The sequence below is a fragment of the Leopardus geoffroyi genome, chromosome B2 (genome assembly GCF_018350155.1).
Source record: "Leopardus geoffroyi isolate Oge1 chromosome B2, O.geoffroyi_Oge1_pat1.0, whole genome shotgun sequence".
NCBI classification, from domain to species: Eukaryota; Metazoa; Chordata; class Mammalia; order Carnivora; family Felidae; genus Leopardus; species Leopardus geoffroyi.
Window position 1 is genome coordinate 119,619,752 of NC_059332.1, and position 18,884 is coordinate 119,638,635.

The 18,884-nt window shown below is 41.7% G+C and overlaps 1 protein-coding gene across 1 annotated transcript in view; it reads right to left on the reverse strand.

The window, feature by feature from the left end:
- MOXD1 (monooxygenase DBH like 1) overlaps positions 1-17,931 on the reverse strand; it is a 93,365-nt gene extending 75,434 nt beyond the window's left edge. The window contains exon 1 of the mRNA XM_045499639.1: positions 17,577-17,931. Within this exon, the coding sequence (XP_045355595.1) occupies positions 17,577-17,849 (273 nt within the window). The 5' untranslated portion in view covers positions 17,850-17,931. The remainder of the gene's footprint in view (positions 1-17,576) is intronic.
- Positions 17,932-18,884: the final 953 nt, after the last annotated feature.

The window sequence follows — 18,884 nt, forward strand, 5'->3', positions numbered from 1 at the left end:
TAATTTTAAATGTTTATTTTTGAGAGAGAGGGAGACACAGAATCCAAAGCAGACTCCAGGTTCTGAGCTATCAGCACAGAGTGCGATGCGGGGCTCAAACCCACCGACCATGAGACCATGACCCAAGCTGAAGTTGGTCACTCAACCACCTGAGCCACCCAGGAGCCCCTAATCTAAATTTTTGACATAGAAATACATTCATTTAGGGGCGCCTGGGTGGCTCAGTCGGTTAAGCACCCGACTTGGGCTGATCTCACAGTTTGTGAGTTTGAGCCCCGCATCGGGCTCTGTGCTAACCGCTCAGAGCTTGGAGCCTGCTTCGGATTCTGTCTTCCTCTCTCTTCCCCTCCCCTGCTCCTGCTCTGTCTCTCTGTCTCAAAAGTAAAACAAAAACATTAAAAAAAAAAAAAGGATAACATATCATTAGCACGCAGATTTGGTTCAACATTACAAAATCAATCAATACAATTCATAATATCAAAGTCTAAAAAAGAAAACCATACAATCATCTTAATAAATGCAGAAAAACTATCTGAAACATTCATTCATGGTGAAATCTCTCAGTAAACAGCAGCAGAAGGGCACACCCTTAACCTTATAAAGAGCATCTGTAGAAATCCTACAGCAAACATCATACTAAATTCTTCCCCTAAACTTGGGAACAAGTCTTGGGTATAAGGCAAGGATGTCCACACTGCCAGCTTCCAGACAGCCCCACTATTGACTGTCCATTTCTGACAGCTTATCTCTATTTTTTCCCGTTCCTAACCATACACACCAAAATTCTGTCCTTGACATTATACTCTTCTGTCTTTGTATTTCATCCTTTGGGAATCTCGTCTACTCCAAGAGTTTCCAATCATCACCTTCATTCAGTATCACATATCCAAAAAGTCTAACTCCACTTGGAAGTCTTAGTGTCCTTTCAAAATGCAATATATCCGAAATTGTATTTACCCTTTGTCTCCCTGATTTTCCAGTTTCCCTGATTTTTTTTTCCATTACACTGCCACTCTCCTATCATCCAGATTCAAAACTGCAATATTCTTTAACTTCTTCCTCAATTACTCATACCTCCACAGAACCTGTCAGTTCCTTCTTTGAAAAAATAACCCGTCTTTCACTTCTACTCGATTACAACTTCCTCTACCTCACTTCAGACTATCACCTGCATTATTTCTGTCAAAGTTTTCCTTGAAAATCACTCTCAGTGGATCACTGTGTTTTATTCGATGGTATATGGTAGAATTCTAGAATGTAGATTCAAGTTTTTCTACAATTTAGCCTAACTTGATTTTTCAGTGTCTATCACTAATCCTACCACATGATCTCTACTATCTATTTATTATTCCCCTCAAATTCTGCCCTTTTCCTTTTTCTCCTTTTGTTCACACTCTTCTTCTCTATCCTCCCTACTCTCTTTACCCCACTGAGAAATCCTCTCCACTAACTCCACCCATTGAAACTTAACTCCATTGAAATGCTTTCTTCCTTCAAGACTCATGATTCTATCTGCTCTATGAAGTTTTCTTTGATCATTCCAACTGGAAGTGATCATTCCCTCTTAGAATCCTTACTCCTCTTTTGCATTCCCATGTCGCCTGTAATATATTCTAGACATAGAATTATCTTCTCAACCATGTAGTAACTGCCTAAAAATAGAAAGCTAACCTTATCAATCCAGTTATATATTTGTACCTTTAATTTAGTTGTGTGCACTGTAAATGGAACAAAAAGAGGGAGAGTGATTATTTTCCCAATTGCTCTCAATTACATTTACATATGGTTAAGATCCATGTGGAATGTGCTTAACCAGATGCTAGGATGAGTTGAGTCTGCATGATCGGCCATCTAGACACATCTGGCACTGAAATCTGGGAACGTTGTTGTGACCTTTTAGCCCCTAAATGGACATGAATCTTATGGAACTGACATCCTCATTTAGAAAAAAGAGTTTATGCATGCAATAGCTCTTTGAAATCCTTTTACACTAAGAAGGCATTCCCCACCTATTTTAAAGAAATAGGACAAAAAACCAAAAACAAAAACAGATCTAAGAGAGAGAAATTGTGTTTCAGAATCTTTTCTAATGTGAATTTATATCCCGAGTGACTTGTATGTTGCAGATGCTTATTAAATATAGGTAATTTTTTTTTTAATTTTTTTTTAACGTTTATTTATTTTTGGGACAGAGAGAGACAGAGCATGAACGGGGGAGGGGCAGAGAGAGAGGGAGACACAGAATCGGAAACAGGCTCCAGGCTCCGAGCCATCAGCCCAGAGCCCGACGCGGGGCTCGAACTCACGGACCGCGAGATCGTGACCTGGCTGAAGTCGGGCGCTTAACCGACTGCGCCACCCAGGCGCCCCAAATATAGGTAATTTTAAAAGGAGCATCCTGCCTTTCCTTTTGCCAATTCTAAATAAGGGGACAATTATGGAAATAAAAGAGAAGAACTCAAGAATCATAACCCAATATTCACATCTTAATGGTATGAGAATAGATTAACTTGGGAGGTGCACAATTATTCCCCAGAAGCACCTTAATTCTTCCTTCAGCCTGTGTTAAGAAAATACATGAACTATAACCAAACACAGTCTTAATGGTGTCGACATTATACAATAAAAAAATGGCATATTGGCAAACCTTAAAAGGATAATTAAGTGCAGCAAGAGAAGAGAAAAAAACCAAAAACAAAAAATCTGCATCCCTAATTTCCTATCATTCAACTATTCTTGCCAGGAGGAAGAAAAGAAGTAAGGGAGGGAGAAAAAAAAGAGATAAAAAGAAGCCAAGTCAGTCAAAGAACAGTCAAACTTGAAAATCCTTCATGCATATTGGCTAAACCTAAAAGAGTACGCTCAGTGAAGTTAATGGTTTCCTGACAGTTTGACAAAGGGATAAATGTTATCTGAGTAGGTAATTAAATGGAATAATTATTTGGTACTATTATCCACTTGGAGAAAAAATAAACTGGAGAATGAAATTGACGGTAAAACACCGACCAATTAAGAATCTGATACCAATAGGGGTGCCTGGGTGGCTCAGTCGGTTAAGCAGCTGACTTCGGCTCAGGTCATGATCTCGCGGTCCGTGAGTTCAAGCCCCGCATCGGGCTCTGTGCTGACAGCTCAGAGCCTGGAGCCTGTTTCAGATTCTGTGTCTCCCTCTCTCTGACCCTCCCCCGTTGTTCATGCTCTGTCTCTCTCTGTCTCAGAAATAAATAAACGTTAAAAAAAAAATTAAAAAAAAAAAAGAATCTGATACCAATAATAGCACTTAGAAATTTATTTTCACCAAACCATACTGTGTAGCACTTATGAGATATTTATGGAATTTCCCCAGATCACTATTACTCCCTGGTTTTCACCTTTACAATTAGAACTGAATGGCACCCATCGCCCCCACTGCCGGTCCCAGTTAGCAAATAGAGCCCAGATGCAACACTGTCACACACCCATGGTAAAGACCGTTCCTCAGCCATCGTCCTATGGTGCCTGATATTCCAGTACTTTTAAAATAAAAAGAGGGGGCTTCTGGATGGCTCAGTTGGTTAAACATCTGACTCTTGGTTTTGGCTCAGGTCATGATCTTGTGGTTTGTGAGTTCGAGCCCCGCACAGGTCTCCATGCTGGCAGTGTGGAGCCTGCTGGGGATTCTCTCTCCCTCTCTCTGTGCTCCTCCCCTGCTGTGCGCTCTGTCTGTCTCTCTGTCTCAAAAATAAATAAATAAACTTAAAATAAATAGGATTATTGATCACAGTGCACTCTCATTGCCATAGTTGGATGTCACAGCCGTTATAAAAATCTAATTGTATGATATATATTGCATATATTATAAATTAACATAAAATACTGGTAAATAAAAGTAGGCTTCAATTAAGTATCATTAATAATGGGCTTTATGAGGACAAGAGGGTTGAGGAGGACACAGAGAACCATGGTTCTGTAAAGATTTTGTAAAAGCTTAAAAATAGAATTTGAAGATGTTTTAATTATGTAAATATAAAAGCTGATTTGCAGAAGTCATTCTTCTTTATATTTACTCAGCTTTAATGTTCTGTAAAGTGAAATATGAAGTAATGTTACCCTACATAAATGGGGTTATGTGGATTTCAATCATATTCTAACTCAGCTACCTACATGAAGATCAACTTCAATATGAATTGTCAATGAGGTATTATTTTTGTTTTTATTGTGGATTACTATTATTTTAATCAGGTGTTTAGCTTGTTTTACTTTTTAAAGATAGAATATTACCTGCTACCCTTGAAAATCTGAGTTGATAATTAGACTCCAGCAATCAAGTTAATCCGTGGTTGTGTCCTAAAAACGAAACATGTTCTCACAGGATATAGTTTCTTTTGAACACCATGCTTTGAAAAAGATTATGAAATACACCATCGAGGTTTCAAAATGCTGTGTGGCAATAGTAAAGTAAGTGAGCATCAGCATCCATTGGCATTTATCAGCACAACAGCAGGAATCCTGACTGCCACTTTAAAACTAACCTCCTTAAAAAGCTAGCTGCGATAATCTGCAAGATTGCTCTGACCTCGTGTTAAAAAACGTGATTACACAGATGTTAAATTGGTTCTTAAGCATTGTCAGTCTTTTTTCTCTCTCTTGAATAAAATCTCTGCAACAGAAAAGAGCTTCGACTGGCACTGTGTTAAACAGGATGAAGTGAAAACCCTTCTGGGTGTAATAAAAGATATGAATAAACCCGGCCCAGCCTGGAGAACTGAATGTAAGCACAGCTGCAAGGGAACCTTGAGAAAAATGTTACCATCTGTCATCATTTTCTTCAACAGGTGCTTGTAGTTTTTCCTCTTTTTGGAAATCTCAAAAGCCTTGTTACTTCAAACATTTCTGTTTGTAATATCAGCTTCTATAATAAGTGTTATGGTGGTTCAATAATATTGATAGTATAATAATAAATATTTTTGTGTTAAAGAGAATCTTTGATCCTAAAAAAAAAATCCCAAACTGGATAAACAAACTATACAAACATAATCTTCAGATTTCAGTGTAAGCGTGCCTTCTAGAAACCACTTCAGATAAAATTGAAACTCCTTACATCTAATAAGAGACCTGTGAATAGCTACTGGAATGCCAAAATAGGAACCCTGTTAGCTTGTGTTCCAATGAGGGGCCCACCTGAGCAATCTGTCAGTCCTTTAAGTGCCACCTTCTGAAAATACACATCCTGCATTTTCCCCTATAGCCAATCACCTCAGTTCAGTTTTTGTGTAGAGTAATTTAATACTTTGCTATAGTTATAGAATTATCAGAGATAGAGTGCAAAATTAACATTTTGACTCTTTAGGTCTAACAATAAACTTCAATGGAAAAAACAATTTCAGATTTTATCATAGAAATAAACTGTATTTTACCATCATTTCATCCTATTCCACTATCTTAATTTTTAAAGGTTTACATGACTTCTTTTAACTATGACCAGTGAATGCAAGATATAAATTTTGAGAAGAAAACTCCCTTCCTTCCTTCCTTCCTTCCTTCCTTCCTTCCTTCCTTCCTTCCTTCCTTCCTTCCTTCCTCTCTCCCTCCCTCCTTCCCACTTCTCCTTTCTTCCAACACATATTTCATTGAGCAGCTAGTATTCCTAAGCTTCTGTTGCAGGGCTGAGGGCACAGGACTATACAGGATAGCAGACAAAGTCCACACTATAATGAAACTTATAGTTTAGTTTGGGGTTGGAGGAGGCAAACAATTTTTTAAAAAAAATTAATAATAATATAATCAAAATGCTTAGATAATAAATACTTAGAGGACAATAAAACAGATTATAGAGAAGGATTGGAAAGCCTTCAGGTTGAGTTATCAGAAAAGTCACCACTGAGGCTATGATATTTACTCTGAGAAATTAACTACAATTAGGAGCCAGCCATGAGAAGTATGGATGAAGTAGATTCCAGGAAGAGAGAGCAGTTATTGGAAAGGAGTTGAATGGGGCTGGGTATCCATTTTGATGAAGCAAATAAAAGCCAGGATGGTCGAACTGTATAGCGCCCAGGAGAGAGGTCAACAGGAATCAAATGAGGCCCCGGACATCGTAATACCTTATTGGTTAGTGTAGGAAGTTCAAATTTAATACTAAGCTTATATAAAAGTCATCTCAGCTTTAAGCAGCAAGTGATATACTCTGATTGACATGAAAAGTGTGTGTGTGTGTGTGTGTGTGTGTGTGTGTGTGTGTGTGTGTGTATTGCTGTGGCTACCATGTTGAGGATGCCAAGAAGTAAGAGTGGTGGTCAGAAGACAGGAGTCATGCAGTGGTCCCAGTGGTCGGTGCTTGAGTGCAAATAGTAAAACTGAAGGGAAATTGGCAGTTTTAGATTGAGCTTGGAGGAAAAGTCAACAGAACCTGAAGATGTGTTTCATACATGGGGTGAAGCAAAGAGAAGAAAAAAGGATGACTACTAATTTTTGACAGGAGCTACCAGGAGGTGCCATTTACTGAGATTGAGAAGGCTGGGAAAGAAACAGGTTGAGGGTGAATAAGATTAAATTTGAGAGGCCTACCTCGATATCCCAGTGGGAAGGTCTGGAGACAGAGAACATGCAGACTGGTACGAGAGAAACCAAAATAATGCAGCCACCAAGTTTCAAAAATTCACCAACTTCACATTCAGCCTCCCTCATGAAGCCCTCCATATTCTTCTGAGTTATATACAAATCACGAAGCATTCTTTTTCTTTTTTTTTCAGATTTCAAATACACATCCACTAATACACATTCACTAAACATAAATCAAATATAGTGAAATACATAGTAGGGAGAGAAAGGAAATTCTCTCAGACACTGTAACGACCTAGGGCTCACCCACCCACAGAGACAGGACAAATCCTGAGACAGGTTAAAAAACATTGACACTTTCCAATATAGTTGCTAATATCTTCTCTCATACTAAGTTCTTGAATAACCTAAAAGCATGAATGCAGAAAAAAGTTATTTTCAGCATCTCATTAAAGCTGGAGGCAATCTGAGGGACACCTGATCCTAGTTCCCACCAGAGGAGGATTTCTCTCAGAAACTTTTTTTTTTAATTTTTTTAATGTTTACTTATTCTTAAGAGAGAGAGAGACAGAGTGTGAGTGGGGGAAGAGCAGAGAGAGAGGGAGACACAGAATCTGAAGCAGGCTCCAGGCTCTGAGCTGTCAGCAAAGAGCCGACACGGGGCTTGAACTCACAAACCACGAGATCGTGACCTGAGCTGAAGTCAGATGCTTAACCGACTGAGCCACCCCGGTGCCCCTCTCTCAGAAATATTTTTAAAGAGATGATTACACAGTATTTAATACCTGCAGTGACAAGCTCATGAATTTAGAACTTCACAAGGCAATCTGTTCAATTTTAAGACCTCCCACTGTCAGAAATACATTTGTTAAATTGGCTAAAATCTTCTACTCTTTAATGTGTATTAATTGGGTCTTTTTTCTTCCTTCTGGAGCCTAACATGGAGGATCTAATCCCTATTTCTTGCGGAAGACTGTCCACTATTTCAAAAACAATGATCACGTCTTTTCTAATCATTTTATTCTCCAGGCAAACACTGACAACTGTTTCCCATTGCCCAGGTAACCCCGATTTCCAGAGATTTCAACCATGTTTGTAATCCTCTTTTAGAATCTTTTTAAAAATGTTATTCTAGAACCTATCTTCTGATGTGATTAGCCTTGTACAGAGTACTATGTCAATATCACTTTCCTTGATGTAAACAGCAGAGTTTATAGGTTAATATTGCATCTGTGTGTATAGCAAACATATGTTTTGAGTTAAAATGAGCTAATAGTTAGACCTTTTCCATATGAATTCCAATTAAATTCAACTTTATACATTTTTTAACCAAGTGTTTAATTCTATTTGTATTCTCAGTGAATTTTTACCTTTTAGTTTCCTCTTATTATTTTAATATATACTATCTTTGAGTCTTTATCCTGTAGTCTAATGTAGACAGTCTGTTATCAACATATTTGGGGTATGAATGTTTAAATATTTATGATTATAATGAATTCAACTTTATTAGTCCATCCTATACAAGAAATCATGAGAAACCTTGCTAATTACTTTATCATCATTCAGATGCACCATTTAATACTCCAACTCCACATCCAGCAAATCAAATGCAAGAGAAAATGCAGTCTTGTCAGTATAATCTGTGTTTTTTGAAACCAGGCTGGTCTCTAGTCATTAACGGTTGCAAAGTATTCACAAATCAATTGCCCAAAGTTTGTCCTCAAATTTTCTTAAAAATTGCTATCCATATTCCCCATCTGTACGTTTAGCGGATACCTTTTCCCCACGTTGAAAAGCTGCCATATTTGTCTCCGTGTCATCTTCTGACAATTCTGACATTTCACTGACTGCTTGACTGATTATAATAATATGCTGTATTTAGTACACACTTTCAATGTGCCACATACTTTGTGTAAGAGCTTTACATGCCTATTTCATTTAATCCTCACCCAAACCCCGTGCTTTCGATATCAAAAGTCCCTTCTTCATAAAGGAAACTGTCATTTAGAAAGGTGAAGAAGTTTGCGAAGGACCACACATCCAAAAGGTAGCAAGCAGTGCCGGGATTCACACCAAGGATTCCTGCTTTTAGGTGTTCAGCAGTTATTCAGCAGGGATTTCTTGACAACCTGCCAAGTATATGGAATCGGTCTTGGTACCTCAGGAAGATGTGGCAACACTGACAGTCGTCGACTTGTAAATGTTCCATCCATACCCTAATAAAATACTAATTATACACCACTCCTGCTACCTTTTCTCCCTCTCCCTTCTGTGGTGATGGCTTGAGGGCATTTCACTGCTTATTAGTAACCTTAGAGAATGGAGCTTTGAAGGAAGGGAACGTATATATCTATTTACATAACTGGAAAGACACTTGAGAGTTTTCCAATTACAGAGGGAGTCCATTGTGTTACTGTTAATTCTAATAAAAAGATTTTAAAGCAGAACATGTCCCTCACCTTAAATACAGGCTGAGAATTATCTGGAACTTTCATTTATTAATGCTCCTTTGATGCCCTGTAACCATATATAACTTATAAATTTTAGACTCTGTGTGGGCAGATATTCTTGTTGCCTAGAAATATGGCAGCTAGTACCAACTGGCAACAGGTGTGTAGAAATGATAGAGGGGTATGAGGAGGAGACAGATTTCTGGTTCAGCACATGTTGAAATACACCACTACCCACAGTCCTTCCACTGCCACTCTTGTTTTAGCATGTCAGTTTGAAAATATACTTAGAATTGTCAATAGCTTTGTTAAACTCATCTCAGAAGTGTTTCTATTTTAGGGAAATCCACTTTATTCTTCTATTTTATAAAATAATTGTCAGTATCCAAACATATGCTAGCCTTTGCTTCAAAAAGCACACTTCAAAGGCACTGTGAATTACTTTGCATGGAATTCTCCTTTGTATCCCCCTGCCCAATGCCTGGAATCGTCGAAGCTTCTGTAGGTCTACCACAAAGGAGTAGCCTGATTTCCACCAAAGAGCCGGACCACATAAGACCAGTAGTTCCTGAACATGTCTGCTGCTCCTAATCACCTGGGAAACTTTAAAATTTATTAATGTCTATGTCCACCTCCTCAGATTGTGATTTAATTGGTATGGAAGAGGGAGGGCAGTTACCTGGACGTTGGAATTTTTTAACAGCCCCCAAGTGATGCTAACATGCAGAGAAGTTTGGGAACTTCTGGCATCAGAAGTATCTTTCCCAGTGCCCGGTTCTCTGTTGGCTCCACTGCTCATCACTGGGCTATAATCTGCCACAGCATGAATCCATTTTGGCCCTGGTTGTCCGAAGTACCAGCAGGCCTAGCTTCTACCCATGAGTTTCCTTGTATGAGTGAGTTTCAGTGCGTGAAATTTGCAGCGGAAAAAAGGGCAGCAATGTAGTTTTATTTAACAAACTGAGATTTCAGAGTTTTAGTTTAAAAATTGCCTAAAAGATAGAAATCTTCTACAGGCACATGTGGTTTTGCTGATCTAGCTTCTCCAAGTTCTTTGGGTCTCCAATGTTATTGCAGATAAGAAAGAACAGATGATAAGCGAAAAACATTCGCACCTAGAATTAAGAAAGAAACTTCTATAAAATCACCAAGTCTCTAGATCAAAGCTTGAGAGACTCTAGTTGAGCTTACTAAACATCTGTGTAGCAATGCCACAGAAACAGAAAAGAGAGCTTGTGTGGTTCAGACATTTGTTAAAACATTAATTATATTTCTTCCAGGTAGGCAGTTTCCTATATTCGAGGTCTACTAACTTCTTTGATGCGCATGCCAGATCATCTTCTTCATAGTATATAGTATTTTGAGTTGTAAACACTATGATTAATCTCCAAAGGCCACCTTTAAGACCTGGGACATTTGTTTTCCTTCATGTCTTGATTATAAGCATCCTTATCTGAAATAACCACATGGTTACTCCTTATCACATCACCCTATTTTAATTCTCAACATTTCCTTGTATTTTTATTTGTTTATGTACCTGCTTATCCCCCACCAAAATGTGAGCTCCGTGATGTCACTGCCTTCATCTCACTTAATGTTATACCCTTATGACCATTCATTGGTTAAATGAGTGAACGAACATCCCAATATTCACTGCCTCACTGTGATGTGAGAGTCAAGTGATCCCCCTACTGTGTGACCTGGAGCCCCAAGTTTATGCATCTACAAAATGGGAGAAATAAGACATTGTTCTCACAGGGGTATTGTGAGAATTGCAGAAGATCACACACTTTAAGGACTTATCAAAATGTAGGGCATATACAAAGAACTCAGTAAATGAAAAATCATATCATAGAAATGAATATCTATGACATTTATAGTGGAACAAAAGTAAAAGAAATACTCTGATTTTGTCTTGCCAATCTGTTTTAACATGTATTTCATTATACATGTTCTTTCACTATTAAGGAAGAAAATTGGAATATGTATTTTTTAAGTTTATTTTTGAGAGAGAGAGAGAGAGAGAGAGGGAGAAGATACACACACAAGCAGGAGAGGGGCAGAAAAAGAGGGAGAAAGAATCCCAAGCAGGCTCCATGCTGTTAACACAGAGCCGGACACAGGGGCTTGATCCCATGAACCATGAGATCATGACCTGAGCAGAAACCTGAGTTGGACGCTTAATGACTGAGACACCCAGGTGCCCCTGGAATATGTTTTTATGTATGCAACTGCTTACTTGAAGGAGAAGACAGAACAGAAAACCAGGACTCAGAGGAAATAAATCCAGGCTGCTGATATACATGGCCTCCAATAAGCCATTTAACAGGTACCTAACACTCACAGTAAAAACACAGCTCCTCACCTGTAAAAATTGGTGTGGGGAAAGTTTGGAAATTTGAGGGGAATCAGCTGAACTCCGAGCTCTTTTTAAGTCTGTTTATTTTTTAGTAATCTCTGCAGCCAGTGTGGAGCTCAAAATCATAACCCTGAGATCAAGCGTTCTATGTTCTTCTGACTGAGCCAATTAGGCACCCTTGAACTCTGAACTCTTAAGAACAGCAATACACAAAACATCAACACTTAACTCATAAAAGCAATAACTGTTTAAAGATTTTCTCATAATTTTTGGATATAGGAGATGAATAGGAAAGACCTCAATAGCAGATTAAATCTGGTCTATACATTATTTGCATAGCCCTCGATATATAATTCCAACTTTACAGTTAAGAAAATTACCCATTTGAAGTTACTTTTATAGAATTTTCTGCTTATGTGCTATATGCTATCCTTATGAGCATCATTTTTTTTTTTTTAATTTGGAAGACAGATTGGGAAGACGTTTCCTGGAAAAATAACTTTCTATTTAAAAGTTCTATACTAGTTATCTTTTTAAGTTACAATAAACAGCCTTGTGGGGCATCTATATGCACTTTTTTTTTACATATGGATCAAACATTTTCAAAAACATGATGATGTATAATGAATTCATTCCTTTTGCCAGCAACTTTATTGTAAGAGGTCTGTATTACAAAAAACAAACACACAAACAAAAACAAATCAATAAGCTACCATTCACTTTCTTTGAAGTGGACTCTGCCTTCCCTTCCAAGAGTCCAGAAATAAGCCATTGGTTGCTTGAAGCCTTGAACGCTGTTGGTCAGTTCAGGTACATTGTACCCTTGGTTCTTAGGTCTGCCCTGTATCCTCAGGCTGGCATTATGAAATCATCTGCTCTGCCAGCGAGAACCACACAGCTGAAGAGTATCTTGTGTGAAGCATTACGTTCGTGCATGTGTCCTTATTACTAATGCACAAAGCACGAAGCTTGGAGACATCCCCTCGTCATCTGGAAATTGGGGTGTGTGTGTGGGGGGGCATAATCTGAAGACTTATAAATATCTCTTAACAAAGCCCCAGCTGAGCTGTGTCAGGATTGTACACTCTCTTCATCTTTCCCTTACAGCTTTTCAATTTGCTTTCCAAACATTTCTTTGTTGCCGTTGGCTGGGGCGCACTTAAAAGCAGCACATCGTTAACCACAAAGAATGCTCACTGTTTTCTGTGATTTCAAATCACAGCACAATTTCCAAGCACTTCCTCAGCGAGCAGCCCAGCAGCAATTACCCTGCTGCTGAAGACTTACTTGTCAGCACAGAAATGTTTCAGTTTTAGAGACAGCCAACACCACAAGGCTGTAACAAATGATGACATATGCTCCAGCTTCCATTCACTAGCGATTTCTACCCCCAAAGGAAGAGTGAATCAATTTTTGTGCAAATTCAACAGGCACATCCGACAATGCTGCCCTCTTCTCTTAACTCACACAAACTAGGCATTCATCAACCCGGATTACTTGCCTCCAATAGGGACTCAGTTGCTAAGTGGTTCGGGTGGGGGTGGGATTGCACTGTGTCAAAAAGGGGCAAAGTACAGGGAAAGGACATGAATCCATCAGGGAAGTGAGAGTTGAGTTCATTCATTGAGACAAAATAGTGAGGTTTTCAAAAGCCAATGCAAGAGGAAAGACTGCTTCCCACCCCCTCCCAAGGCAATCCTGTGAAAGACAGTGCAGAAACCCACGGCAGCATCCCAGGGGTCACGTCTCCCCAAGAGCAAGCAGCTCTCCAACAGTGTATCTGATGGAGACAGGCTCCACTTCCCAACCACATTTTTCTCTCTCATTTGATGGTACCTGGTTATATACCATTTGAGGAACTCTCTCCAGACTGGGCAGGTGGGTTACAAAATGGACAGGGCAAGTTTCCATAATGTCTCATCTCTGGGTCTATAGGTTTTAAGGGTGGCCAAACCTACTGGCCTGAGGCGAGGAAATCAAAATTTGATTTTTCACTGCACAGGACTATAAGCAAATGTCACACTGCCCTCTGGAGGTATTCTCATTGGGTCCAACCCTGAATTAGTGATTGGCAACCACCGAAAAATATGGGTTGTAGAGGTTCACAGGTCTTTTTTGGCAGGGGAGTATGGAGGAGGAGAATTAAGTGTTCGCTCACTCCTTGTGAGTGGTGTGAAAGACTACAAGGGAAGAAGGTGAATAAGTCAATATCGCCTCCCAGTCTCAGCAGCATCAAGAGAGATTAGACGCATAGAGACAGACTCTCAAAAGTGGTGGTAAGAAAGAGACTGTGACTAGTCAGTGGGGATGGGTGTGGAAGGAGGTATTTTGCAAAGATGACCTCACCTGTATATTCCGTTCCCCTGTGAGCTCCTTATGATGTGATACTGAGGTGGAGTCTATCTTCCCTCCTGAATCGGTGGGATAGGGCCACAACAGAAGATGACTCAAAGGCTAACTTATAAAAGCCTATCCAGTTTCTACCTGGGCCTCTCGGGATATTCACCCTTAGGACCCAGCCACTCCGCTGTGAGGAATCTGAGTAGCTGCATGGAGTGGCCACTCTCCCACCACCATGGCACCTGCTGAGATCCCCAGCTAAGAGCCAAAGGCAGCTGGCGTCAGACAAGTGACTGAGGAAGGCTCCTGATGACTCCAACCACTCACTTTGGAGTTGGCATCAAGTAAAATAGAGATCTGTCCCCACTTAGCTCCTCATCAAATTGCAGATGTGTGAAAAACGAAGGGTCACTGTATTGAGCCACTATGTCTTGGGGTGGTTTGTTACACAATAGGCAACCAAAAAAAAAAAAAAAAAAAAAAAGGCAAGGTCCCCTCTGACACGGGGATCAGAATAATTCTTGGCACAGAATAAGCTGGGCCTGAAAAGAAATGGGACCTTGCCTCTCTGCCTTTCATGGCTTTTCATAATCTGGGTTGATTCTTCACCAATCTTAGCTTTTTCCCCTCTTGACCCCAGATTAAGTCGAGCTCTATCTCAGCTAGAATTGTGTGTACATGCGTGCTCTACGTGGTGCTTTGCACAACATGGAATTGTGGCCAGTATTTAGTGATCATATTTACACACATCTACATTTCTGTCTTCCCCCCCAAAAAGCAAAAACAAAAACAGAAGATCCGCCAATACTTGATTTGCACACCCACATAACAGTAATTTGGTCACAAAAACTCTTTTTGTCCTCAATCCTCTGTCCTGTCTGTTGCATTAGATCAAGACTGTCACTTTGTTATACTTGCTGTCTGACCTCTATAGGCATTTGGGTTTGTGGCATCTATTTTAACCAACAATTCTTTACTGGTTGGCTGGAATGAATTCTCACAGTTATCCAGGAGTTCATATCCTATTGAAAAGAAAAGCTTAAGATAATCAGCAAAACAGAAGTCAGAATAATAAAAAATATATATACCTAAAGGTCAAGTTTTTGAAAGTTAAATATATGAAAATATATTTCATAAAATATATGAAAAAATATATTTCATAAACTATATGAAAAAAAGCCACAAGGGGAGGTGTCTGGGATGTCACCTTGGGTTATTACCATATAGCTTCATGCCATCTGCAACCATCAGCAGCCGCTACATATACATGAGAGCCCAGAAGCCAATGAATGCTCTGTCTTGCAAAGTTCGTTCGCACTGGGAGCAAAATTACCTGAAATCCAAAGTCTACTAACTGAATCGAATACACTGTTTAAGAACCCTATTTACCTTTTGGTATAGGTGCTGAGGAGGGCCTTACTACACCACTGTATAAAGACTCTCAAGGTGATAGTTTCTAGAGAGAAGATTTGATTTCAAGTTTTGGAAAATCACCTAGCTTGGATGACCCAGCTGGAACTGATACATTTCATTTTATTTTCAGTGTTTGGTGTCGTTCATTTGATTAAAGAGGCTGTTAATAAATTTTTTCCCATATAACTGACTAGCATAATTTTTACTGTATTTTATATGTCCTGTAATGAGTGGGATTAAGGAAATGGACCAGTAAAGGATGTCAGTCCACTAAGAAAATAATTACCATTTGTATATGGAAATAAGGATTTTATCTCCTGAGGAATAAAACTGAAAAAGGAATATCCTATTGCTTTCTCATTAACTATGTGGAAGAAGTGACCATTTTCTAAGGTTTATCTCATAGTGATCGGTATTCACTGATTATTTTAAGAAAAGTTCCACGGTTCAAAGTCAACCCAAAGAGCACTTAGTTAATTCTCATGCAGTCTTTATGAGAATCACCAGCAGTGTGAAAACACTCTGTAGTTTAACGAAGTCTGTTTTTGTGGTGGGCCAGTTATGGCATGTTGAAATACTACTCTACACTTGGTCTTTCATTTGATATCAAATTGGATGGGCTTTCTAGAAACACTACTCTTTGGTGGGAAACAATATCAAGTTATCCTTTAAAGTATACCCTGTTTAGGGGTGCCTGGGTGCCTCAGTCAGTTAAGCGTCCGACTTCAGCTCAGGTCATGCTCTTTTGGGGTTTCTGGGTTCGAACCCCAGGTCAGGCTCTGCGCTGACAGCTCAGAGCCTGGAGCCTGCTTCAGATTCTGTCTCCCTCTCTCTCTGCCCCTCCCCCACTTACACTCTGTGTCTCTCTCTCTCTCCTCTCTCTCAAAAATAAACATTATAAAGTATACCCTGTTTTATGATATTACCATAGTAAGATTTTCCATGTCCCTTTCAACAAAACATGCAAGGATAGTTAAGAGGCATAGTACCCTCCCCACCCAAAACAAGCAAACACACACAAAGACTTGGCTTACACAGATATTTAAACAAGGTATTTTCTACTTCATATCAGAAGAGAGTTACGTTATTCAGCTAGTGAGGCCTGTGTTTGGGGTCAAATTCATGGTTTACAAATTCAATGTCTGAGATGCCGCTGCAGGAAGAAATTTATACATCAGTGACCTCAACAAAGTGCAATCCTCATAAAACTCAATTTTATTGGAGCTGTGGAACACTTATTTTGGGAGGAAAGGACTAATTTATGAAAAACCAGACAACAGGATGGTTTTGAACTTGTTATTACTATCATTTTCTTTATTTCTACCCAGAGTTAATAGCTGAGTGCCAGAATTAGGGTTAAAATTGGATGGCATCTCAGCCAGAAAGTTGTGGAAATCAAACTTAGAAGTCAGGAATAAAATTACTGAGAATTGCACTTTGAAATCGATCGGGTGCTTTGATTTTAATATCATCAAAACCTTAACACAATGCCAGAACAGCAAGGAGTTTTCATTTGGAAGAAGAGACTTTTAGCAAAGGGCAGTATTTTTGGATGAACTTTTATAAGTAACAGAGTATACTCACCACGATGTTATGTAACTGTGGAAAAGTGTCCAAATGTTGTCAAGATCAGATAAACAAAGATGTCCAGAAGACCTAACCACCTAATCATTATGGTTACTTCACAATTCTTTTTTCCCCCCTCCTATGCATGAAGTTATCTATGAACAGGCAACATATCTACTCTGACTCTTTCAAAGCAAATCAGCAGCTGTCAAATCAACTTTGTTGGCTATTACAGTAAGCGAAAAGTTTCTCCACTTAATAGAGGTTTTTGCCGGGGAAACTAAAGATTTTGCAGGTCTCTGAATGCGGCATCCTAACGGGCTCCCAGAAGAGCAAAGTTCTTAAAAGATTCTTAGTGGGGGGCCTTTCATTCATCTCTCAGATGAGGCAGCTGACCCCAGCTCCGTGCCTGGGACCCCAGAATAGCTATGATTTGGGAAGTTCTGGGATCCTGGTCCCAGGAAGCAAGACAGCAAAGTGCTATAAAGCTCACAGGTCCCTCCAACCCTGAGAGCCGTCCTGCTAGAGCCCTAAAGGGTCGTTCTCCTTTCCCATTAGAGGTGAATAGGGATGCGTGGCAGGTGTGCATGCAGGGGATCTATTAAGTAGGGTGCTGGGGACAGGAGAGTGTTCAGAGACAGGCTGCCCGTGGTCACCCGTGCTCAGCTTCCCGGGGCGAAAACTCGGGGCCAGGCGGCGGAAGCAGGGAGCCCAGCCGCAGGCGCCTTCGGCTCCGGGGGTGCGGGAGCTGACCGTCCAGGGGAGCGCGTGCCGGGCGGGGGCTGCAGGGGGGGGGGGCGGTGGCGTCCATCCTCCGCCGCAGGGGACACCGGGTGGCCCCCGGGACGCCGGTCCTCGCGCCTGCCGCGAGGGCGGGACGGGACGGGGCTCGGTGGGGACGCGCTTACCTGCAGATAGGGCCGCCCGTGGGCCACTCCGCCCACGACGATGTCCGCCGAGGCCATGGCCCCGGTGGGCGAGAAGCCGAAGCCCACGTAGCCGGCGGTGCGCACCTCGAGGCGGAAGGCGAGCCCGCCGCCCCGCGGGCCCCAGCTCAGCCAGTACTTGCCCTCGGAGTCGAGGAGGGTACGGTGCGGGAGGGCTCGGCCCGAGCCCCCCGCCGCCGCCGCCGCCGCGCCGGGGAGCAGCCCCCACAACAGGAGCAGCGGCCAGCGGCACATCCTCGGGCGCCTCCTGCCCGCCGGCACCTGGGTCGCGCAGACTGGCGGAGCGAGGAGGCGGCTCGAGGGGCGGCGGCCGCGCGCGGGAGGCCTGGGCCCGCCCCCTCGGCCCGCCGCGCGCCCGCCCGCCGGGAGGGGCCCCACCCGCTCCCACTCCCCCTCCCCGCCGCGGGCGACCCCCGGCCCGTCGGGCTGGCAGCCCATCCACCTGCCGCCCCGCACCCGGGGCTTGGTCCCCGGGGTCTAGGTTCCGTGGGGAGGGAAGAGGGGGGCGTCCTGGATAGAGGAGGCAGAGAAAAGGAGGCTGGGGCCCAGGGGAAAGGAGAGGGCAGGCTGGTTCTGGGAGACAGTGGGCGCTGGCAGGGACCGTAGGGCGCAGGGCGGGGGGCGGGGGGGGGGCGGGTGAGGGGGTGGAGGAGGAGGGGCGGGGGTGAATCCCTGGGGAAAGGAGAAATTGGTGAGGGAGGGCAAGTTTAATCTGTCAGAGAAGGGGAGGAGTTGAGGGATCAAAAGGGATAATCCTGGGTTTGATGGAGGGAAAATGAGGGAAAGTCCCAGCCAGAGCAACTCTTTTAACATTCCTGTATCCATTGCAGTTGCTTTTCCGAAGCCATCGTACTCAGGGATCCCCCTACACCACAGAGGAACACCGTTCATCTCTCCCAGGACAGTTGTCTCACCCTTTCACCCTGTGGGAGTCCCAAGGTTGGGGAAGTCTTGCTCATGATGGCAGGAGTCGGCTCTCTGATGCTTGCCTTCCGCCTGGGTTTGGTGTAGTTTGGTTTTGATGGGACAACTACTGGCAAACTACTTTGCTATCAGTGGGGTAGGTCAGGGATAAAGTATCACTTAGAAGATACACTATAATTTGAAATCTTCTTTTCCTGCTATTTCAAGTTTTGATCGGAGTCCGGTTCAGCAAAAAGTGTTTTCGCCTCTACCTATGACCACATCACTCCTGTCTTCAGAACGCTGATAACTCCATGTGGCAACTGTACATTGCCTTCTTTATTTAGTCATTTATTTATATTCTGT